This window comes from Serinus canaria, chromosome 15 (assembly GCF_022539315.1).
Source record: "Serinus canaria isolate serCan28SL12 chromosome 15, serCan2020, whole genome shotgun sequence".
Classification (NCBI taxonomy): domain Eukaryota; kingdom Metazoa; phylum Chordata; class Aves; order Passeriformes; family Fringillidae; genus Serinus; species Serinus canaria.
The window spans coordinates 3,752,263-3,775,552 of NC_066329.1; the positions used below are offsets into that span (position 1 = coordinate 3,752,263).

At 46.3% G+C, this 23,290-nt stretch overlaps 2 protein-coding genes and 1 long non-coding RNA gene across 4 annotated transcripts in view; 2 read left to right on the forward strand and 1 right to left on the reverse strand.

The window, feature by feature from the left end:
- Window positions 1-217: 217 nt before the first annotated feature.
- On the forward strand, window positions 218-3,725 carry RPLP0 (ribosomal protein lateral stalk subunit P0). Its single transcript, XM_009092303.4, has 8 exons — window positions 218-335; window positions 523-626; window positions 1,012-1,187; window positions 1,285-1,372; window positions 1,605-1,751; window positions 2,148-2,333; window positions 2,984-3,124; window positions 3,492-3,725. The coding sequence occupies exons 1-8, from the start codon at window positions 287-289 to the stop codon at window positions 3,654-3,656; spliced, it is 1,056 nt and encodes a 351-aa protein (XP_009090551.2). The 5' UTR covers window positions 218-286; the 3' UTR covers window positions 3,657-3,725.
- A 322-nt stretch (window positions 3,726-4,047) lies between these two features.
- Window positions 4,048-23,290, forward strand: part of GCN1 (GCN1 activator of EIF2AK4) — a 38,519-nt gene continuing 19,276 nt past the window's right edge. For both annotated transcript variants that reach the window (XM_030230799.2, XM_030230800.2), the window contains exons 1-30: window positions 4,048-4,116; window positions 5,788-5,890; window positions 6,508-6,571; window positions 7,538-7,669; window positions 8,227-8,335; window positions 8,974-9,072; window positions 9,152-9,286; window positions 9,835-9,903; window positions 9,985-10,093; window positions 10,495-10,569; window positions 10,832-10,960; window positions 11,184-11,234; window positions 11,639-11,737; window positions 12,008-12,181; window positions 13,081-13,233; window positions 13,991-14,083; window positions 14,712-14,787; window positions 14,948-15,107; window positions 15,741-15,930; window positions 16,046-16,170; window positions 16,475-16,653; window positions 16,826-16,919; window positions 17,389-17,502; window positions 17,685-17,883; window positions 18,359-18,514; window positions 20,985-21,166; window positions 21,432-21,512; window positions 21,984-22,127; window positions 22,765-22,892; window positions 23,072-23,261. In XM_030230799.2, coding sequence (XP_030086659.1) covers window positions 4,099-4,116; window positions 5,788-5,890; window positions 6,508-6,571; window positions 7,538-7,669; window positions 8,227-8,335; window positions 8,974-9,072; window positions 9,152-9,286; window positions 9,835-9,903; window positions 9,985-10,093; window positions 10,495-10,569; window positions 10,832-10,960; window positions 11,184-11,234; window positions 11,639-11,737; window positions 12,008-12,181; window positions 13,081-13,233; window positions 13,991-14,083; window positions 14,712-14,787; window positions 14,948-15,107; window positions 15,741-15,930; window positions 16,046-16,170; window positions 16,475-16,653; window positions 16,826-16,919; window positions 17,389-17,502; window positions 17,685-17,883; window positions 18,359-18,514; window positions 20,985-21,166; window positions 21,432-21,512; window positions 21,984-22,127; window positions 22,765-22,892; window positions 23,072-23,261 — 3,630 coding nt within the window. In that variant the 5' untranslated portion in view covers window positions 4,048-4,098. The remainder of the gene's footprint in view (window positions 4,117-5,787; window positions 5,891-6,507; window positions 6,572-7,537; window positions 7,670-8,226; window positions 8,336-8,973; window positions 9,073-9,151; window positions 9,287-9,834; window positions 9,904-9,984; window positions 10,094-10,494; window positions 10,570-10,831; window positions 10,961-11,183; window positions 11,235-11,638; window positions 11,738-12,007; window positions 12,182-13,080; window positions 13,234-13,990; window positions 14,084-14,711; window positions 14,788-14,947; window positions 15,108-15,740; window positions 15,931-16,045; window positions 16,171-16,474; window positions 16,654-16,825; window positions 16,920-17,388; window positions 17,503-17,684; window positions 17,884-18,358; window positions 18,515-20,984; window positions 21,167-21,431; window positions 21,513-21,983; window positions 22,128-22,764; window positions 22,893-23,071; window positions 23,262-23,290) is intronic.
- LOC108962378 (uncharacterized) overlaps window positions 7,680-23,290 on the reverse strand; it is a 38,956-nt gene continuing 23,345 nt past the window's right edge. The window contains exon 3 of the long non-coding RNA XR_007778899.1: window positions 7,680-7,824. This is a non-coding gene — a long non-coding RNA (uncharacterized LOC108962378). The remainder of the gene's footprint in view (window positions 7,825-23,290) is intronic.

Below are 23,290 nucleotides of genomic sequence, written 5' to 3' on the forward strand. Positions count from 1 at the left end.
ACGCCTGTGTCGCGGTTGTTTTCCGCCCCCGAGCTTGTGAGGGTCAGGAGCCCGGGCGGGCCCCTCAGGGCTGAGGGAGGGAGAGAGGGAGGGAGGGGCAGTGCGCTCCTCCGGCCACCAGGGGGCGACGCGCGCCCAGTCGTGCGCTCTCCTGCGCCGTTCGCGCCTTCCGCTGGCGTCACGCGCTTCCCACAGAGCGGCAGATGATTGACGCGGCGGGCAGCCAATGAGCTGAGGGCAGGCAGCACCGCGGCGCTCTGCGATTGGTCGTGAGTCGCGGTATAAAATGAGACAAGCCCACCCTGCGGCCTTTCTTTCCCGGAGCCCTCGTGGAGGTGCGGGCGCAGCCCGGCGGCTCCGGGGTCTGGGTGGGGCTGAGGGGCCGCTGAGGGGAGCGGACCGGGACCAGGAGCAGGAGCGGGATCTTGGCCGCGGCTGGACTATGGGGTTGGGAGCGCTGGGCCCCAGGGCAGATAGAAGGGATGGGTGGGGACCCACCTGAGCCGCTCTTCTTCCTGGCAGGTCCCAGCTCGTCTTTAAACCCACCGGGCGATCCTTGGAGCACCGCCGAGATGCCCAGGGAAGACAGGGCTACGTGGAAGTCCAACTATTTTATGAAAATCATCGTGAGTGTCGGCTCGGAGCCCTCGTGGGGCGCTGCCGGGGCAGGCTCGGGGAAGCGGGAACCGGGCGGGTCGGGCTGTGGGAGCTTTTAAAAGAAATAGGTGAGTGCTGTGGGGTGTCTGAACTAGTTCCCGGCATGAGGAAGAAATATGAGATAGGCCAGATCAGGCCTCCTGAGAATTTACCGTGGCGCTTGAAGCTTGTTCAGGGATGTGACTCCATAGCTGAGTGAAAGATGCGGCCTATGGCACACCCAGCCTCATTTGGAGCTCATCATTCTCCAACTTCTTACAGCCTTTTTTTACGTTTTAATGTGTTGTGGTTTTAATGCTGCTCTGCACTGCTCCGATTTTTTTTTGTATAGTCACAGTGTTTGTTTTGCTCTAGCAACTCCTGGATGATTACCCAAAATGTTTCATTGTGGGAGCAGACAACGTGGGATCCAAGCAGATGCAGCAGATCCGTATGTCCCTGCGTGGAAAAGCTGTTGTGCTGATGGGGAAGAATACAATGATGCGCAAAGCTATTCGTGGTCATCTGGAGAATAACCCTGCTCTAGAAAAGTGGGTAATGCTGTCTGAGGGCACTTCTGGGTCCTCTGTCTGGGAGGAGGGGAGGTTGTCTAAGGAGTAAAACTAAAGGCTGTCATCTTTTCTTCAGGCTGCTGCCTCACATCCGTGGGAATGTGGGCTTTGTCTTCACTAAGGAGGATCTGACTGAGATCCGGGACATGCTGCTGGCTAACAAGGTAAAGGATATAGTCCTCACTGCATGCTTACGCTGAGATGGAACACCAGATAAAACTGAGTCTTCATGGTGGACAGGAAGTCCTCAAGGGTTGGGCATTGGCCCTTGCAGTCTTAGCCAAACTGCTTAAGTTCAGCTGCCTCACTTGTGTGTGCCTGGGTGCTGTCTCTCCTGGAGAAGCATGTCAGAGAGGACGTGAGCATTCTTGCAGCTTCTCGTCTCCCCCCTCTCAGGTGCCAGCTGCTGCCCGTGCTGGTGCCATCGCTCCTTGTGATGTGACTGTGCCAGCCCAGAACACGGGCCTTGGACCCGAGAAGACCTCCTTTTTCCAGGCCTTGGGCATCACCACAAAGATTTCCAGAGGAACCATTGAAATTCTGGTCAGTGAGCTGTAGTTAAGTTTTTCCTTAACTGGGGGACCCTGATTGTGGCAGCTGAGGGAGCTGTGAAGGCCAAAGCTCTCATTAGTGCCAAGATACTGTATGAGCAGTGTGATTATTGCACTTTGGGATCTGGAGGAGGGTGTCTGGTTTGGTTTGCAGTGTGGGAGGATTGAAGTTCTCCATCAGATTTCCCAGGGTGGGGTCTGGTAGAGGAATGTGCAGGTGAGCTACTTGTAGGTAATGCAGGAAAGGTGCTGCCTTTCTCCTGGCTGACATGGACTTGTTTACGTGGTCTCTGGCTTTCTTGGACTGTGGAGCTGAGTGTGGAGTGTGTTGGTTGTGCTCATTGGAATTTCTTGGTGTGTATTCACTCCTTTTCTCTGATCTCCTCAGAGCGATGTGCAGCTTATCAAGACTGGAGACAAAGTGGGTGCCAGCGAAGCCACCCTGCTCAACATGCTGAACATCTCCCCGTTCTCCTTCGGGTTGGTGATCCAGCAGGTCTTTGATAATGGCAGCATTTACAACCCTGAAGTGCTGGACATCACTGAGGAGACCTTGCACAAGCGCTTTCTGGAGGTGAGTGCCACAGCCCTGTCCCTCGCTGCTCTGGGAGCCAGCACTGCCAGAACAAAGTGTCCTGTCTGGTGTTTTCCATGAGGTCCTGCAGAGCCAGGAGCTCTCCCTGGTTCCCTAGAGAAACTGTGTGTCAGGGAGTACCTTCCTATAGGATTCTTCACCTGAATCTGCTTCAGAAGTCATTTGAGGCCAGTTAAAATCATGGAATATCCTGAATTGGAAGGGCCCCATAAGGATCATCAAGTCCAACTTCTGGCCCTGCACAGGACATCCCAGCAATCCTACCCTGTGCCCGAGAGCATTCTCCAAATGCTTCTTGAGCTCTGGCAGCCTTGGGGCCGTGAGCATTCTTTGGGGGGAGCCTGTTCAGTGCCCTACCACCCTTAGGGGAAATAACTGTTTCTTATTATTCCACTTAAAACTCCCTTGACACAGCTTTTTATGCTGTTCTCTTGGGTCCTGTCAGTGGTTACCATAGAGCAGAGATCAGTGACATTTAAATATTGATGCCTTGATTTCACTGGAGCTGTTACCTTCGTGCATTGCATGCTTTCCTTTCTGGCAGTGTAAAAGCTGTCATCTGGCCATCCTCTGCTGTGATTCCTAGGTTATTTCTCAGACCACAGAAACACAAGTCTGTCTCTTCACAGGGTGTTCGTAATGTTGCCAGCATCTGTCTGCAAATTGGGTACCCGACCATCGCATCCGTGCCCCACTCCATCATCAATGGGTACAAGCGTGTCCTGGCCGTGGCTGTGGAGACTGACTACACCTTCCCGCTGGCTGAAAAGGTAACGGCTGGCTCTGAGCTCTGCAGAGAGCCTCTTACTCTGTTAGAAGTGCCAGGCATATTCACAGCATGTCACCTGGTTTAAAAGGACTGGGGCACACCTGTGTGTGGGATGTGTCTGGAGAAGCGGCACTTGCTTCCTTCCATATCTTGTGTACAAGTGGCAGGAGAAAGCTGATTTATCTGGATTCCTTCTTTGAGGCTGAAAGCTTAGCTGAAATGTCTTTGGTTCTTCATATCTGCTACTGATAAGTGGACCTGTTTGGATTCTGGCAAGCTGCAAGTGCTGCCTTTATCATTGCAAAGGTTCAGTCCTGCAAAATGTTTCATTCCCTGTGAGTTTACACTTTTTTCCTCCACATTTACAGGTGAAGGCCTTCCTGGCAGACCCCTCAGCTTTTGTGGCAGCTATGCCTGTGGTGGCTGAAACAGCTGCACCTGCTGCTGCAGCTGCTGCTGCTCCAGCGAAGGAGGCAGCAAAGGAGGAGTCGGAGGAGTCTGATGAGGACATGGGATTTGGTCTCTTTGACTAACAGCAGCCACCCTCTGCCTCTGTCAGAGTTGGCCCGATGGGAGAAATAAAAAGCTATTTTACACTTTCATGTGTGCCTGCATCGATGGTGTAGTCTCCGTATCAGCTGGGGTTTGGGAAGGGTGTAACCCGAGGGGCCCTGCGCTCCAGGGCGAGGGTTGTTCTCGGCCCGGGGCACGGCAGGGGAGCGGTTGTGCCCCGGCCGCGGGTGCTGCAGGGGAGCAGTTGTGCTCGGGGTCGCGGCGCAGATCTCCCCGGCCGGGCCGAGCACCGGCCTTGCCCGCAGCCCGTTTGGGCGGTGCAGCCGCCGTCCGTCCGTCCCGTCCCGTTCTTTTCCGATTCGCGGCGCGGCCGGGGCTCCCGGGCCGGGCGGGCAGCGCCCATCGCCGTGGCGTCGGGCCCGCCCCGGAAGCCGCTACCGGTTCCGGGGTCGCGGCGGAGCGATGGCGGCCGACACGCAGGTGAGTGCCGGACGGGCCGCTCAGGGTCCGGCCCGGACAGGGGAGAGCGGTCGGGGCTGAGCCCGGGGCCGTGCCTCGTTCCGCTCGCGCCCCGCCGCGCCCTCGGCCCGGCTGCGGGGCCCGGCCCCGCGCCCGAAGCCGCCCGGGGACGTGGCAGCCGGGGCGGGCCCCGTCGAGCCGCCCGCACCGCGCCGTGCCCGGCCCGCGGGAAGGGGCCGCCGCCGGGGAGCCCGGGCGGAGCGGGGCCGACCGGGCCCGGCCCGACGGAGGCCCGGCACGAATCGCGTCCCGCCCGGCTGCGGCGCCGTGTGCGGCTATTCCCGGTTCGCACCGCCCGGCCGCGGTGTGACCGCTCCCTGTGCCCCGGCTGTGGGACCGCCGGCTTCATCCTGAGGGGCTTGGGATGTTCCCAGAGCAAATCCCAGTCTGCTCAACATCAGGTCCTTACTTCTACAAATACTGCCTTTGTCCTCTGTATTTGTTTGAAGAAGTATTGCTGGTATGCAGCCTGTGTAATGTGTACATAAGTATCCTAAAAAAATAAAAATAGAAAGCAAACTGTCCCAGTGGCTTTTCCATAGAGACTCGATGAGTAGTCAAGTTTTGCAGTTTGTGTAAGTCACTGAGATGCTGGTGAGATCCTGTGGTGTTGTACATAATTTATATTTTTAATTTCTAGACTTAAGGTAACTTTAACACGTTTTTCATGTCTGCACATTCCCCTGCTTGTCATTAAGGAGCGTGAGTAAGTGCAGCTTGATTTGAGTTTGCATATGATGAACTCCTGTAGTTGAAAGCTTTGAGAGAAGAGCAGGTCCATAAGAGGAGCTGGTTTGTTTGGTTCTGGTGTCAGTGACGTTGCTGGTCATCCTTTGCAGCTCAACCCAGCCTTACTGTTCAGAGGTGCAGCACTGCTTCCAGCCAGCTTTTAAGGGTACCTGGGCGTGTGAAATGGTGCCAGTCTCAGGAAGGTGTGGATAGACTTGAAAGGCCAGGAAGCCACTGTGCAGGATCAGTCTTCCAGAGTTAGGCAAAAAGCACTAAAAAAAAAAAAAAACACTTCACTAAAAGCAGCTCTGATGAGCTCTTTGAAAAAGATTTAAATGAGAAGGAACAGTTTTCTCTGAGTTTCTGAAGACACGCTCTGCCTTTTGGAAAGATGATTTAAAGTTGCTCAGTGTAAGAGCTGGATTTCAAAAGCCTTTCCTGGATAGCTGTGCTTTGCTTTATGTAAATGCAGAAAACCTGGGTGTGTAGGTCTCCCTGGGTTGTCTGCAGTTTGAGTGCCCCTTCAAGACTACCTGGACTTCATGAGATAACATACAGGGAGAAGCTCCTTTGAATTCTGGAAGTTACTGGTTTTTGCTTTGAAAGGTCCTGTACTCCAGATTATGGGTCCCAGTTCTTACTCCGTGTTACTTTTCGAGGGTTGTCTCTTATAGAGCATGAGAGCAGAGATAATTGGAGAGCAGTCATCCCTCAACCCTGGGGAAGGAGTTTCACAGTGTGTGAAGCACAGTGACCCCTCCTTGGTGGATGAGATGGTGGATGCTCACATTTGGGCACTAAGAGGTCATGTGGCAGCAAGTGGCATGTTCTGTTTGCCCTGGTTTATGTTCTGTGGGTTGATGTCAAAGGCAGTCTGGTGTTTTTTGTGCTTTGTGGTTTTAGATTTCTGACACACTGAAGCGGTTTGCAGTGAAAGTAACTACAGCCAGCGTGAAGGAACGGAGAGAGATCCTCAGTGAGCTGGGAAAATGCATTTCTGGGAAAGGTAAAAGCTTGGGAACACTGTTCTGCTTCCTTGGGTTGAGGAGAATGTTAAAGTGTTTTGTTTCAAAAGGCTCTGTGAGGGGTATTTGTTTAGGGAGAGGCTGGCAGTGTTTTGAGCCAGTGCTCAATCACAGGGTTAATTCCAAGTGAGGGATTTGTGGATAGCACAGAACCCCAGCTTTTGGCACATCTCGTTTTTTCCAGTCAGTGCTTGTAGCATTGTGTATGGTATTTCTTCATATAGTGTATCACTTGAGTTTCTTTCATGACTCTTGGCTTGTTCTTTTAGTACACATGGAATATTTGGATACACACATGTATAGAGATGGGGAGTGTGGAAGATTACAGATGGTCTTAATAAAACAGCTGAAGCAAATTTTTCAAACTTAATTCTCTCATTTTCTGAAAATAACCGTGTTTCACGTGTTCCAGTTATACCATTATTTGTAAAAATACACATAAAATGTATAGAAAGAGCAAACTTTTACTGTGATTCTTGCAAGCAATTTCATAGATGCAAGCATTTTATTGATTTCAGTCATAAAGTGAATCATGTTTGTGTGAAAGATCAAGAGCACAGTGATTTATGAAGAAGTATTTTGAAATGCATTGTTACAGATCTCCCAGAAGGTGCAGTGAAAGGCCTTTGCAAACTCTTCTGCCTTACTCTGCATCGATACCGGTGAGTAAATGTGGTGGTGTTCACAGGGGAGTCAGGACAAGGGAAGAGACAAGGATCTGACTCCATGCTTCAGAAGGCTGATTTATTATTTTATTATATGTATTATATTAAAAGTAAATGATATATTAAAACTATACTAAAAGAATAGAGAAAGGATTCATCAGAAGGCTAGCAAGGAAAGGAAAGGATGGAATGATAGCAAAAGCTTGTGACTTTCAGAGATTCCAAGCCTGCTGACTGTGATTGGCCATTAATTAGAAATAACCAACATGGACCAATCAAAGATCCACCTGTTGCATTCCACAGCAGCAGAGAATTATTGTTTTTCTTTTCCTCTGAGGCTTTTCAGCTTCTCAGGAGAAAAAATCCTAGCAAAAGGATTTTTCATAAAATATCATGGCTACAAGTACATTGATGTGGAAAGGCTGTATTATGTAATCTGTCAGTATTTAGTAGTTAAATTGGTCTGGAGCATCTGGAAGGGTTAGCATGCAGTGTCAAGAAATGTATGTGACATCAGAAAATGACATCTTGTAATGACATTCTCAGGGAAGGATTGACATTAAAAAGTTCTACAATATTTGCCTTGCATTTCATCTTTAATTTTGAAATTAAAACTTTAATCCTGCGGTTCAGTTTGCAAGAATGAGCACCCATGTCCTTGTGAAGCAAGACTGAGCTGTCTTTTAGATGCCTCTTAGAAAATTTTAGATGGGATTAAATCATGGTCTATTGTAGAACCCATTTTTTTCTACAATCTGCTGGAGGGCCTCCACATAACTGCCGTCACTTGATGAAGGGAATGGAGGTCTATGATAAAAACTTCTCCACTGTGCAGAGCAGCAAGGATAGAATGGTTATTAGGCTGACTGCTGAAGTGAGAAAGCAGAGCCCTCGGTGCGGTGCAGGGGTGGCAGCGGTGTGGTGTGGCAGGTTTGGGACGTTCCTGACCCGTTTTTGTCACAGGGATGCGGCGTCCCGCAGGGCCCTGCAGCTGGCCCTGCAGCAGCTCGCAGAGTCCCAGCCCGAGGCCACGGCCAGAAACCTGCTGCACTCGCTGCAGTCCTCAGGGATCGGCGGCAGGGCTGCAGTGCCCAGGTGAGTCGCCTTGTGTGGAAGCACTTCTGAGTTGCTGGCAGTTTCTCCTGTTCAGAATGAGGCTTCTGCTGCTGCTTGGCAGAGGTGTTAAAAGCCTTTAGAGACAAAGCTCTTCATGCTGTTCAGATGTTCCTCTCTTACCTCTTCCATGTCATCTGGGAAAGCAGAGGGAATATCCTGGTGTAACTGCTGGTGGATTGGGGCTGGGTTACAGTTTAGCCTTTGTTAAATTTCAGGTCTGGGGAGATGAGGAACAAACTTTCAAGAAACAATCTCCAAAATTACTAGGAAAGGGAATTTCATCACCTGTCAAATGTTCAGCTGCCTCGTGTGCCATTTGGAAGCTTTGAGTGTGAAACCAGAGCCGAAACAATCACCTTCTGAGGGCTGATTATTTTCTATAAAAACTAAGGCTTTAGCTGCATTTTTGTGTGATAAAATTGCTTGTCAGTCAGGTGCTGTTCTAATTTGGGCAAAACAGGTCTGTAAGGGTCTAATAGGTGTAAGTTATGTCCTGGGAAGTGTAGATTTACCTCCCTCTCATGTTTGTATGACAGTAAGAGCAGTGGATCTGCAGCTCTGCTGGCACTCTCCTGGACATGCCTGCTTGTACGCACAGTCTTTCCAACACCTGACAAGAGACAGGGAGAAACATGGAAAAAACTGGTAGGTTCTTTAAGGTTTGCAGAAATATCCCATCACAGATATAGACTTAAATATTTCTGATGTGTTTAAGTTGCTGCAATGTTGCAAACAATTCTGAATTTAACTGAAAACACCAAGTTAGAATCCAGGTTTAAGGGAGGTTTGGTGTATTGTGACCTCTCTCCTGTTCCCCAGAAAAAGCAGAAGGTGTATAAAGCATGAGTGGGGCAGTCTTGCACCTGTGCAGTTGCTCTGCATACACAGATGGCTACTGGTGCCTCTGAGGGGCATCTGCAGTGTGACATGAAGTCCTTGTGCCTCCCTTGAAATATCTTGGTATGATACTGTTATAAAGCTTTTGCTTTCCTTTCGCTTCCTTTACACAAACACGTGACTGTGCTCACAGCACAGTGGGATATAGCTGGAACAGATTTTGAGAAGACATGTAATATGTTTTCAGTGTTTCCAGAACTGTTAGGCATGGTTCTGCTCGAGGTGTGGGATGAAAGCAAAGGCAGCTTGGAAGAACTTAGATGATCTAAAGATTTAAGCAGATTCAGCTAATCATTGACAATCATTGACATTTGGCATGTCTTGTTTGATACGAGCTCTCTGGGAAGCAGGTGCACAAAGGTTTTTTTGGCTGTTGCCTTTGGCAGGTGGAGGTTCAGTGTTTGCTCGTTTTGGAAGTCCTGGGAGGCTCTCACAAGCAGGCGGTGGATGGGGCTGTGAAGAAATTGAACAGGCTGTGGAAAGAGGTGATGTTTACATTATGTGCCATATTCTGCAGCTGTTCTGTTCTGCAGTGTTAACATGCCTTGCTTTTGTCCTTTTAAGAACCAGGATCTGGTGGATCAGTACCTATCTGTCATTCTTGGGCTTGAACCAAACCAGAGCTATGCTGCAATGCTGGGACTTGTGGTGCAGTTTTGCACAGCCCAGAAGGAGATGGATATCATTAAACGATACAAGGTAAGTCTGTTGTACAGCTTTTTTGGGGGGGAATAACAAGCATCATTTGTTATCATGAAGAAGGAACGGAATAAGCTGGTACTTTGCATCTGCCCTGGTTTCACTATCTGTCAATTCAGTAGTCTTGCACTTCTGACTGAAACAGCTGGGGAGTGTTTAGAGAGGAGGTGCCAGATATGTGGCTGTTTGGTGTTGCCTGTGCATTTCTGTGGGTGTCCAATATTCAGCTTCCTGCCTTGTTCCCTGTTGTGGGAATGAAAGGCAGCATGTAGCTCTCAGTGTGGTTTGAGTGTTGGGCTCAGGGTAGAGCCCTGATGTTACCTGCTTTCTGTTTTCTGTTCTGTGCTTTCCGCAATTCTGAACTGATGTGAGCTCTGTCCAGTCAAGCACTGGTCTCTGCTTGACTGGATCATGTGAGGGTGCAAGGAAAGCTTTCAGAGGAGGAGGAGGAGGAGGAGATGGGGTGTCCAACTTGGCACCTGGATGGTGTGCTGGGAGCTAAGTAGAGGTTGAGATGTGGCTGTAATCTGGTGTTTCTGCTTGTTCAGAGTGCTCTCCTGGATTTCTACTTGAAGACCATCCTTATGAGCAAGACAAAGCCTCAGAAGCATGTGCTGGTGAGACAGTGTTTAGAGCTGCTTGTGATGTTGTCCCACAGGCAGCACTGCCCTGTGCTGAGTGCCCTGTCCCCTTTGCAGGACAGCTGTTCTCCGCTGCTTCGCTACATGTCCCACGCCGAATTCAAGGACTCTGTTTTGCCAACTCTGCAGAAGTCGCTGCTGCGGAGCCCTGAGAACGTAACTGAAAGTGAGTCTGTCACCTCTGCATTGCTCTGTCAAAGAGCCTAAATCCTTGGTGCTTGAGCTGTTGGGACAGTGTCACTCTGGGTTATGCTTTTGGTCCCCAAGTGCAGGCAGGATTGTCTGGCATCAAGGGTTAGATGTGGAGAAGCAGCATTTGTGGTGTGATCCCAAGTGTCAGGGTATGTGATAGCTACTGTTTGCACCGAGGACAGGATTTCACAGCTGAGTGCTAAGAATAATTCTGAATTATTCTGTTCATTAGGCACCAATTTCAGTAGGGGTTTTTTATTCCTACTCCTTACTAACCTGTCTGCTCTTGATGTGAACTGTGGGGAAGAGTGTATTAAAATGCTAATGGCATATCACATTTTGTTAAGTAACTGTTTTTATCTCTTATGTTGTCAGCGATCTCTTGCTTGCTCGTATCTGTGAACCTGGATCTTAGCCAGTATGCTCTAGACATCGTGAAAGGACTGGCCAGTAAGTACTCTCTCCCACTTCTGGAGGGAATTAGTAATTCAGAATAAAGCTTTTTGCAGCTTTCTGGCTATACCTACAACAGCTTGATTGCTGGTGAAAAGGTTGTTTTAGGTGGGAAGGAGGATGATGCTGTAAATTTGGACTGGAATAGTTCACATGATTGTTCCAGAAGCTGCATTAAGCCACATGTAAAGATAATCCTTTCTTGCTGGTTTTATGCAGTTTGTCCTAAGGATCTCTTGGCTCATGTGTTATTGTCTAGGTCATCTGAAATCCAACAGTGTGCAGCTTATGGATGAAGCAGTTGTGGCATTAAAGAACTTGGCTCGGCAGTGCAGCGATCCTTCGGCTGTGGAGTCGCTGGGGAGGCACCTTTTTGCCATCTTAGGGGGTGAGTAAATTGTAGGATAAGCAGTGGGGATGAATCAAGGTTTGACAGCCTCAAGGATTTTTTTGTATTGTATTTTCTGTTCTCTTTACTGCCTGTATGGAAGGGGTGGCTCAGCCTGGATCAGGGATAATGGGGGAAGCTTTTGAGTTTTGGAGGAGATTCTTGATGTAACACAGAGTGGTTGCCTGTAATCAAATGTCATCTTTGTGTTTCTTGTTGGCAGGCTCAGAGGGGAAGCTGACAGTTGTTGCTCAGAAGATGAGTGTCCTTTCAGGTGAGGGTCCTGGAAGAAAGCTTCTCTGGTGGAAGAAATTGAGCAGAAGGCTGAATGGAAGGGCTCTGTACCTCAGCCGTTAGGATTTTCAGCCTGTCACTCTAAATTGGGCGTAATGGAAGCCATAGAGGGTACTGGATACCACATACCAGTTCCTGACTTTCCATTCAAAGAAAATAATTGGCTGGTGGATCAAAAATTTTCTTCAAAGAAGATAACTTGCACCCAGAGTGAAAATGAGGACAGAGATCTGGCAGTGTGGTACATGGTGGATGTGATATCCAGATGTAGTGACCAGAAAAAGAGATGTCTGTGCAGGGATTGAAGTGTGAAGGTTGTTCTTGCTTGGTTTTAGATGTTGTGCTGGTAGTTTGGAAATTACTGAGAGAATTCCGTCCTTTCAGGGATTGGCAGCCTTAGTCACCATGTGGTTTCTGGACCCTCCAGCCAAGCTCTGAGTGCCACTGTGGCTGAGCTTTTCATCCCTTTCCTGCAACAAGAAGGTGAGAGCTCTTGCCTTTGTTCTGGGTTTGCTAAGCTGTGTTCACCTTGAGCAGAGTTTTCACATGGTTATTCAAGATTAATCTGGATTCTTGCCTGCTGTGTAACAGAATCTGTTGTCCTGTTTTGATGAGCAACCCCAGGGAGACTGCGCTGTGCCTGTTAGGAACACGTGTTCTTTCCCTGCATCCTGATGCTGTTACCTGCTTTCTGTTTTCTGTTCTGTGCTTTCTGCAATTGCTGAACTGATGTGTTTCTGTGTTTCTCCCCAGTCCATGAAGGCACATTGGTTCATGCAGTCTCTGTCCTGGCTCTGTGGTGTGTTCGGTTCACCACAGAAGTTCCTAAAAAGCTGGTGGAATGGCTAAAGAAAGCCTTCAGCCTTAAAACCTCGACTTCAGCAGTGAGACATGCCTACCTGCAGTGCATGCTGGCCTCCTTCAAAGGTAAAACTGGGCAGCTGTTAATAATCCTTGGTTGTGGGGCTTAGGAGGAAAGTTAGCAACCTTTGTACTTCCTGATACAGAGAGCTGTGCAGATTAGGAAAGATTTTGTAAGGCAATTCTTTTTACTGATCTCCTTCACATTTCTCCTTAAACTCTTTTGCCTTCAAGTTTACAAAGATGGTTTGTTTCGTTGTATAACTAAAATCACTGTCCATTATGCTGTCTTTCACATATCTCAAAGTAATTTTTGATTGCTTTATTTTTGTCTTACAACTGAATTCTAGCTCAGGGGGCATACTTCTGTTTTATATAGCACCCAGCACAGTTGGATCTTTGTCTCTGGCTTTGACTCTTGGAAAGTCTAAAAAAAAAATTTCTGTGTTTGAAATGAAGAACTCAAGAAATTACTCTCTTTTGGTGATCCTCTCAGGATTGACATCTTGGTCCTGCCCTCTTTGACTACAGCATTTCATCCACATTTGTAGGCCTCTGGGATTCCTTAACTTCTGAATGTTTGAAGTGAAACAGATGGTCATGGCTTGCCAAGAATTTGCTTTTCCTCTCTCAGGGAAACATTAATCTTTGAAGTCAGACTTCCTGTGATTTGAAGTGATTCCTTTAATGTAACTGAATTAGCATTTTCTTTTGCATCCCATGAACAGAAACGTAATCTATTGAGCTGGGACTGTTCTGTCTGTGAGAAAAGGACTGAAGTGGTTGCTTGAGCTTTTCATAGTTGCAATTTAGTGATAGTGATTGGCAAATACTTTGGGAGATTCAGTGTTCCCAGTGTGTGTGTGATTCCTCTCCTTGTCTCCTGGCAGCAGAAAAACCATTGATACTTGGGTTGTAAAGTGAGGCCCATGCTGTTTTGTAATGTGTCTCTTTTGTCCCCTCAGGTGACACATTATTGCAGGGAATGGACTTGCTGCCGATGCTGATCCAGACAGTAGAAAAAGCAGCATCTCAAAGTACTCAGGTTCCCATGGTAACTGAAGGAGTTGCTGCAGCTTTGTTGATCTGCAGGATGTCTGTAATTGAGGGACAAACTGGTAAGGTCACAAAACAGCTGGCAGAATCCAATATAAACAGGTTCTGAGGGTTAACACTTCTTGACAGTGTGCAGGAGATACTATTTCTTAATCTGTGTATAGTTTCTACATAGAGCATCACTGATCTTCTATAAACCAGAGAAAGATTAATTCCCATTTCTCTCATTCATGTCAGTGAAGAGTTCTTACTCTTCCATGGCTTTACAAATTCCAGCTTCCATTCCCATAGGGAAATAATCCTCTTTATTCTGACAGGAGATGTTCACCCTGACCTTACGTGGTCAGATTTGACTGATGCATTGGAAGTATTTGATTGTTATTTGGGTAGTGTTTTTACCTTTGGAAAGCCTAGGGACTGGAATTCTGTCTCCCATTAGAGGATATTAGAAGAGTTGTCTGAGTTCATACATCTGCCAGGACATAAATCAGGCGTGTTCTACTAAAAGCAACACACCACTTCCCTCCTCTTCTCTACTTCTAGGAAGGTTTGCCCTAAGAAAGATTAAAGTAAGTTAGACTTTACATTTCACACAAATAGGTCAGAGAAAAGTATTTTTATCAGCTGGTCAGCTGGTATTTTTTGAGTGTGTTTGTAGTCTGAATGAGAGAAATGAGAGGCTTAAGAATTGAAGACCAGTAAAGCTAGAAGTAACTTGAGGGATTTCAGGAGAGAGAATTCTTCTGTATTTGATGTACACTGATGAGTTCTGACTTATTTTGAAACATCCTTGATGGACATCTGCTCTTTTCTTGTCAGAGTCTAAGCTGAGTGGTTTCTGGCAGCTGATTTTGGATGAGAAAAAGCAAATTTTTACATCTGAGAAGTTTTTGCAGTCTGCATCAGAGGAAGGTAAATTGGCAGTTACTGTATAGGCAGTTGCTATTTAACTATGTTTCTTAGTATTTGACAACTAATGTTGTTAGCCCTGTTCCATGTCCTTGGAGAATAAAGCTTCAGATTAAAAGGAGCTGTGTACTCTTCAGAGTACATCTACAGTAGCTGTAGTCTAAGCTTGAAAATGAATTAATTTATTTCTTTATGAACTTGAGTTATCACTCATTTATCATTCCAAATGATAAAGAAATGGAAGGGCCTTGTGACAGCTGACACTCAGTACCCATTTCATTGCTACTGAAGGCATTTTGGCAGGGCCCAGAAATTATCAGAACAGAAGCACTGAGCATGGTGTTTATAATTTGCTTCACTCTGTCAACTTAGACCAAAATAGGTCACACACAATGGTCAGGAAAATTGTCCTGGGATCCAGCTAACAACATTTCAATGAAATCATGGTTCAGTTCCCAGTGTTGGCAGATCTGAGTTGGATTTGTCTTAGCTTCAATGAGAAGATTATGTAGAGGCTCAGCTTGGGGAGCTATTTTAATGTATCCTGTTTGCTGTTCGTTTGTTTTCAGGTAAAAAAATCTGTTTCCTTACAAAGTCTCCTACTGTTTTAAATATTTGTCTTTTCCCCCAGCCATGTGCACAGTGCTGCAGCTGACAGAGCGCCTGCTCTTGGATCATGCACAGCGGCTGCCTGAAAGCAAAGTTCAGTACGTACAGTGTCCTTGCTGTCCCCGATCCCTGTGTGACCCCAGAGTGCTGCTCTGGGCACTGGGGGGGTGGGCCTGGGAATGCTGAACTCGTGGTGCCTTTGTGTCTCCTTGGCTGCAGAGCTGGCTCCCTGGCTAACCCCTGTGTCTGTGTTTGCAGGCAGTACCACCGTGCCCTGGTGGCTGTGCTGCTGAGCCGCACCTGGCACGTCCGCAGGCAGGCCCACCAAACAGTGAAGAAGCTCCTGTCCTCTCTGGGAGGGTACAAGCTGGCCTATGGGCTCTTGGAGGAACTCAAAGTGGTTCTCAGTTCTCATAAGGTGAGTAGCCAGCAAGATGTCTGAGTGGTGCCAGTCACCTTCCTGCCCTAGGTTTGCTGTTAGCATTGACATACAGCCTGACGTGAACAGGATTCAGCTCCAGATGATCTCCTGGAATGCCACTTTTTACTGGATTACTGCATTTTACAGTATCAATGTCTGGGGTATGCCTAGTCTTCCCTACATACATAGAAAAGACATACCCAAAATATTCTGGGGAGTAAGCTGTAGTTTTCCGTGTATTTTTATTATTTTAATGCAGATTTAATATCTGCTGAAAGACCAAGAGCTTCATTCCTTTTTTTGTATCTTGGTTCTTTATAAGCCCTAAATTATAGACTGCAGAAGTTGAGCATAATGTTCCCAGCCAGCTGGCTCAACCTTTTCCAGAGTCTTTGCCAGAAGTGATAATTTTAGTTTTATTTTACCCCAGCTTGCCAAATCCAGTATAGTCCTCCATTCCTAATCTTCTGTCACTGTCATCCCTGTGCTTTGGCTTTGCTGTTATCCTTATCCCCTTCTTTCCTTCGAAAACTTCAGGTTTTAGGTATTGACAGGGAGATGGCATTCAGCCTGGTGTTACTGTGGGGAGGTGTGTTCAGGTCTCAGGGAGGTTTGGTGTTGTCCATTCAGATTCTGCCTCACGAGGTGCTGGTGACAGAGGCGGGAGAGCTGTCGGAGCTGGGAAGGACATACATTCCCCCTCGTGTGCTGCACGAGGCCCTCTGTGTCATCTCCAGTGTGGCAGGGCTTGATGTGGACTCCTTTGAGCCAGAGAAGCTGGCCTTGGAGATGCTGCTGGTGAGCCATCATCCATCTGTAGGTAAGTGCAAGGATAATACTCTCATGGTCAATGTATGAGTTTTTATTGTACTTTTTGTTTTGTTGTACCAACAACCTTCTTAATGTTTATTATCCTCATTTATTCTTCTTGCTAGTGGCAGTGCAGCCAGGACTTTGGCCAGCCCTCCTCATCAAGATGAAGATAGATCCTAAAGACTTCATTACCAAACATCTGAATGACATTTTACCCAGGATCACCACCTACACTCTGGAGAACCAGGTGCTAACTGCTTTCCTTATGTCATTTTTGGGAGATATCTTGGAGGAGTTCAGTACTAACTGGTCTATAAGGAAGGAGAGTTGTCTAAAAGGTGTGGAAGAGGGAGGTTAAAAGAGAATGCCTCTGGTGAAAAGGAGTTGGGATTTTAAGAGGGGAAGAATGTACCAGCAACTGAGAAGAATTTTAGATAACATTGAAATACCCACTGAACAACGAATTGGGGATTGGAATGTAATGGGGTTGTACTTCTTGGAGACAATTTTAAACAAGACTGATTATGTTTTTTCCTCCATTTTCCTGACAGTCATCTATGAATGCAGTGGGGTCTCTCTCCCTGCTTTTACCTGGCAGAGTGCTCCCACAGCTCATCAGCACTATCTCAGCATCAATGGAGAATCCAGCTCTGTGCCAGGTTACTCGAGAGGAATTTGCCATTATGAAGACACCAGAGGGAGAACTGTATGACAAATCCATAATACAGAGGTAAGTCTTCATAATTTCTGTGTGCATCTGGGGATTGATCACCGCTGATATTCTTACCAGTGGGTGACTGGTGGTTGTGTCAGATGCTCTTTCTGCATAGAAGTTCCTGGATTTTTATGCCTGGCCCTTAGTCCAGAGCAGTGCCAATTCTTTCTCTACTTGTCCTTCTCAGTGCTCAACAGGATAGTATGAAAAAGACTAACATGAAGAGGGAGAACAAAGCTTATTCCTTCAAGGAGCAAATCATTGAGTTGGAGCTGAAGGAGGTGAGTTGATTGAGAAAGGAATGCCAGGCTGGTCAGAATCTTCACTGCAAGTTGTGTGTTGTTCCATGGCTTCTGGCATATGTCTGTGTGCTGGTGGGAAAGATTCTCTGAACTACTTGAAATACTTCTATCTGTATGTATTCCATTTTTTTAAACAAAGGTTGACTTCTCTTAGCTCTGGGGAGGGTGACATCCCCTGTAAATAAACTGGACAGCACTTTTTAATGATACCAAATAATTTGTGTCAAATGCAGAGTAACTTATGTTATGCTGAGGGACACTTAAATGTTGTTAACCTGCTGAATTCCATTTTGTGTCTTTACTCAAGAGGGATATACTTGGAAGGATATTTTGATACTGTTTTAAAAATACATTACAAAAAACCCTGTTTCCAACTTGCTTCTCTGACTAATTGAAGGGATGGTGTTTGTAGCTCCCAGATAACTATGACCATGGCTCTCTGTTGCAGGAGATAAAGAGGAAGAAGGGAATAAAGGATGAGGTGCAGCTGACAAGCAAGCAGAAGGAGCTGATGCATGCACAGCTGGAAAGGGAGGCTCAGATAAGGAAACGGCTGAAGGAGGTGAGTTTTGGTTGTATTTTTTTGTCACCTCTGAAGCCAACATGACCCCAGTCACTTCGATGGAGAGAAAATGGTGTAGCAGTCACCTCTTTGTTTATGTTATTAGAAATGAGACTGAATTGATTTTTTTTCTCAGTGGAGCTTTTTTTTTATGGTAATCTCTTGAATTGGTTTTCTTACAGCTTGATAATGAGCTGGAAACAGCTCTAGGTCTCCTGGACACTGTTATAAAGAAAAAGCCTCCCGGTCTCACTCAGTACATCCCTGGTCTCATCAGTTCCTTCTTGCCACTTTTTCGATCTCCTTTGGCTGCTCCAAGGATCAAGAAGCCTTTTCTTTCCTTAGCTTCCTGTGTCATGCCTGCTCGACTGAAAACCTTTGGTGAGTATTTGCAATTGCTCTTTAAGGGCAGGGTGTGTCATTTTGAAGGTGGTGAAAATTCTTGCTCTTACAGACTGTGGGTCATGACCACGTACCACAGGAAGCCAAGAGGAAAATCCATCTGGAACAGTGCTTAAGTAGATGACTGTGATTTCTCAGAGTTCCTACTGCTGGGTAGGACTGGGACCAAAGACAAGGACTTGTCTAGTCAGTGACCAGCTCTGAGGAGCATCTGGTCACTGTGGGACCATCTTCCCTGTGCAGAGTTAGGATGGTGTTAGTGTAACTCACACATGTTGTGAAGAAATCTGTCCTCTCACAGCCCTGGGCTGGGCTTCCTGCTCTGAGCCTCTTTGCAGTCTGGGCTCTTGCCCAGAGCTTTGTTACAATTCTTGGGTCTGTGTTCCTGAGGCTTCTTCTCTCGAGAAATCTTTTGGTTTAGCCTTTTCATGGATTCTTTACTCTTCCATCCCAGGTACTCTGGTAAGCCATGTGACCTTGCGCCTGATGAAACCAGAGTGTGAGTTGGATGAATCCTGGTGTCAGGAAGAGCTGCCCACTGCTCTGAACAGAGTGGTCAGTTTGCTGCATGCCCACGCCATTCCCAGCCGAACCAGCAAGGGAGAGCCAGGTATGAACTAGGGTGGATATGGTACATCCTGCTGACACTGCCCCCACCTTCAATAACTATGGACTGGTTTAGTTTTCAGAGTTTGTATTATATTTTTCAAGCAAAAGTTCACTTTTTCTTTTTTAATTGGATAGCTGTTCATAGATATGAAAAACCTTAAGGGTTTTTTTCTATTGGTAGCAGAAGTGATGTTGCAACTATAGTTAAGTGTAGAAATGAAGTAACAGTCTTTTTTCTTAAAATGGTTCATACAGAAGTAACAGCAGTGAAATTAAGGTTCATCTTTGCCAAGGACAGCTTCTGCCTTTCAGCACCACTTAGCATAAGGGATTCACTAAGACTAAGTGGAGAGACAAAATAATTGCTTGTTATCTGTGATCACAGCAGTGAAGTGTCCATGGCCTCTGCTTGTTTGCTGTGTGGTGCTGCAGTTCATGAATATTTTATACTGGCATGATAGTAGAAAAAGTAGTTCTTTCCACTCTGTAACATGATGGCAAGCACCAATATTTTTATAATGCAAGGTAATGATTTGAGTTAAAGTAAACATTTTTTCTTGATTTTTAAAAATAATTATTTTCTGGAGTTAGTTTTGATTTAGGTTGCTTCCAGAATGTTCTTCACAGTGGAGTGCACAAGTATTTGTGCCACTCCACTGAAGATGACAGTTCAGAAGAGGAGGGTTGGTGTGTGTCCTTTGGGGGCTGGGATGGCTTTGGCTGTCTCAGGATGTACTCCAGGGAGAGAGGTGGGTCACTTCTCCCAGGATTTGGAGCTGTTCATCAGACAACCCAGTCAAGAGCTGCTGTGGTAGATGGTGTATATTTTTAAGGAAATGTGGAATTCTGTTTGGTCCCTTAGCCCCTAGTTCAGTTCTCTTGCTGTTCAGTGGTGTGCCTGGTGTCACTGTCACAGGTGACCAGTGGCCATTGCCCACACTGATCACCACTTCAGTGCTGAACATGTCAGTGATAATTTGGTGTTGCCACTGTGCAATTTATTGCTGTAGTAAGTGCACATTCATTAACAATTGAATCCTTTTTCAGGCTTATTTCTAGAAAATAAGAAAATAGTGGAAGTATTTTCAGTCCTTCAAGATTTCCTATATAGTTTAATTATATTAATATTTAAATTTTTTTCCACTTTTGCAAGAGAAGGGCAGTAGTTTCCACAGCACTTTGTTGGACAAATCATACTATATTCTCAAAGGATTTTTCCTTGTTTTCAAAGTTCTTTGGAATGTACTTGTGTGATATTATTTAGTAGAGATTAATTTCTTAGGTTACTATGAGACCTAAGATTCACCATACCTCCTTGTAACGTGGATGACAGAATTTATCATTCATTGCTGAAATGTCAAGATACATCCTATAGTCTTTCTTGTGTTGGTCAATACCAGCTACTGTGTAATTAGAACATTTTTCTCCTCCAGTAAAGCTTTCTTCCTCCTGCTGTGTATAGAGGGACAGTGGTTTAAGGCTAAAAGTATCCAGCCAATAATTAAAAAAGAAAAGTGTAAAAGCAAACAGATACTGAGCAAACAGAGAGAAAAATCCCACATGAGAATTAGAGAGGGTTTTACTGAAGCTGTTCATGTTAAATAGGAGCTCAGAACGTGTTGGGGATTTAATAGTTCTCCCTTGAACTACTTTTGCAGTATTTTTGCCCTACATAAGCTGACTAATACTGCAGTATTGTATCTGCAATGCTCTTCATCTGCATTTAGAAATTTAAACCTGGGCTTTCTCTGTCAGCACAGATAGGATATAGGAAGGAAATGTTTTCTGTAGACACCTGATACTTGAATATTAACTGGACTAATGAAAGACTGGAAGGAGCATTTGTTATATGCTATAGCCAAGGCCCTGTAGAAAGGAAGGAGCAAAATCTTTTAACAATGGGAATCCAAAAGCTTTATTTTTTTCAAGGAGGGGAGGGGAGTTGAATCTTGCACCAGAATTATAAGGACTTAATTCTCAAGGATCCAGCTGAAGGCTGGAATGACAGGGTAGCTAGGTTGGTAGGAAGTGTTAAAGGGAAATGCAGCTGATAAACAGAGTCTTGCTTTGGGACAAATGAATTTTATAAGTGACTGTCTAATTAATGGAATTGTTTCAATTCCATTTACAGTATGTATTTCTGTACTCTTGGTAGTAATTTGGAATCCTAATGTGACTTTAATTGACGCCAGGTAGAATCACAAAATCACTTAGGCTGGAAAAGACCATTAAGATCATCAACTCCTATCCTTAACCTAGGACTGAAATGCCAAAAGTCACTGTTGGAGCTACACTGTTGCTGCTGTTAAGTGGCAAATACTTAGGTTTACTCAGCATCTTTGTGCATGAGGCTGAAGCTTGGCCATATCTATTATGAGCTACTCAAGTGTACATTTTATACCAGTCAGTATTATGAACCAAGTCACAGGAGGATCAGCTGTGTTCACAGGATGGTTTTTTCCTTTTCACAGGTGCTGCCCCATTATCAGCTCCAGCGTTTTCCTTAGTCTTTCCTCTCCTGAAGACAGTTATGACTGAGACACCCCATAACAGTGAAGACAAGGAAGAGTTCCTGGTCAAGATTCTGCAGATTCTTACAGTCCATGCTCAGCTGAGATCATCAGGAAATGGCCAGTCTTTGTTGGTGGATGAGGTGAGAGCTGTGGGGTCAGATTATCTCCTTCAGATGAGCCATGGGATAAAACAGCTGATGGGTAAACTGGACAAAGCAGATGAATTGTCCAGGTTAGAGTTACCTGTATGGGATTGTTTTCTGCCATGGGTTTTGGTACCTGTCCAGCCCGAGGTTTTGACTGGGCTGTTTTAAGGAGTGTCATACACAGGCAAGGCACTTTGAAATCACAAGATAAAAGCCTCTTTCCTTCTTCCCCCACCCTTTTCTCCCCTCAACCTTTCAGAATGGCCCAGAGTTGCTGCCCCGCAGGGACATGCTGGTTCTGCTGACCCGGGTGATAGGAACGGGTTCTCCACGGTTACAGGTGAGTGCTCAGCTTCATAACCACAGCCAGGATTCTCCCTAAGTTTCATCAGCATCTAAATGAGGGAAGTGTACCCACTGGTTTAAATCTCTGATGCTGCTGGTTGATACATTCCCAGTTTTCTTCAGTGTTTATGGTATTCTTGGATTAAAACGTCTGCATCTTTTTTTTATTGCACCAAATATATTCTTCAGTCTTCCAGAGGTGACATTTTTTCTTTCTCTAAGGCCTTGCTCTGCCAGATAAGCTCAGTAGTCTCTCCTCTGAGTGTGTTGTAAGGGATGAGATGGCAGAAAGGTCAATAATAAAAAGCAAAGAGTCGGGCTGAACTTGTCACGTCTTGTCAGTGTCCTTTGGGAACTGGGTTTTGTCACTGTTCTTTGGGAATTTCTGCTGTGGCAGCACTCAGTGCTGCTCTGACAGCAGTTCAGGGCGTAGTGGAGTCTGTGCCACGTGCTGGTGCTGTTGTAGGTGCTGGCCTCGGAGGCGCTGACGGCGCTGTGCGCGAGCAGCAGCGGGGAGGACGGCTGTGCCTATGCCGAGCAGGAGGAGATCGATGTGCTCCTGCAGGCCCTGCAGTCTCCCTGCATGAATGTTCGAGATGCAGCTCTCAGGGTAGGTGGAATCACTCAGGGTCACACCAAGTTTTTGGAAGGTGAATCTTCTCTAACACTGATGCAGAGAGGCGTCAGCTGAGATGCCATGCCTGTGTCAGAGGCAGGCTGAACAATAATGCTCTAAGTCATGTTCTTTGTGCTAAATTTATCCGCAAAAAGGAGTACTCTGGGTTTATCCACACCTTTATTTCCTTAAAAGAGGTATACTTAGGACTACTTAACACCTTCTGTTTACAATTGGCTAGAGCTTAGTCTTAAAGAGAGAAGCTGTCAAAAAATTCCTGCCTGTACTAGGCCTTGTTATTGGAAAGCTTCAGGCTTAGTCACTTCTGAGAACACAACAAATTCCATTTTAGCCCACCTGAGCTGTTTTGTCTGTACTTAGAAGCAGAACAGTCTGTAGTCATCAGAGACTCTCTGCAACCTGCCTGTGGAGCACTGTTCTTGAGTCTCACCATCTCACCTACTAGCAATAGGAAGTCCTTGACCACCATGGGCAGTGTAAGGCACAAGCAAACATGAATTTTGACACTTCCAACCACTGAGAGCTTGACTTGCCAAAAGTTTTAAGTGTTTTAAAGCATCTGTTTCTAAAAATCAGATCCTTGCACTGTTTTTCTTGTTAACTAATTCAGGGACTGATGGAGCTACAAATGGTTCTACCAACCCCAGACAGTGATGAGAAGAATGGACTGAACCTGCTGCGTCGCCTCTGGGTAGTAAAGTTTGATGTTGAAGATGAGATTCAGAAGCTGGCAGAGAGGTAAGGGTTCTTCTTTGTTAATTGGGTTTTAGAGGGACCTCTTCTCTGCCTACGGCATGGAGCTACACTCAGGGGCTTTGCCCCATAGCTGGAGGGCAGCTGTAGGTCTCTCCAGCTGTACATGTGGCAGTGGCTTCTTTGCTGAAGGGTGACCCATCACCTCTGTGTGTGTGCTGCAGGCTGTGGGAGTCCATGGGTCTGGAGCTGCAGCCTGACCTGTGTTCCCTGCTGATCAAAGATGTCATCTACCACGAAGAGGCAGTGCGACAGGCAGGGGCTGAGGCTCTTTCCAGAGCTGTAGCTCAGTACCGAAAGCAAGCAGCAGAGGTCATGAGCAAGCTCACAGAGATCTACCAGGAGAAGCTCTATGTAAGTACTTTTACCCTAAGGGGTTGACA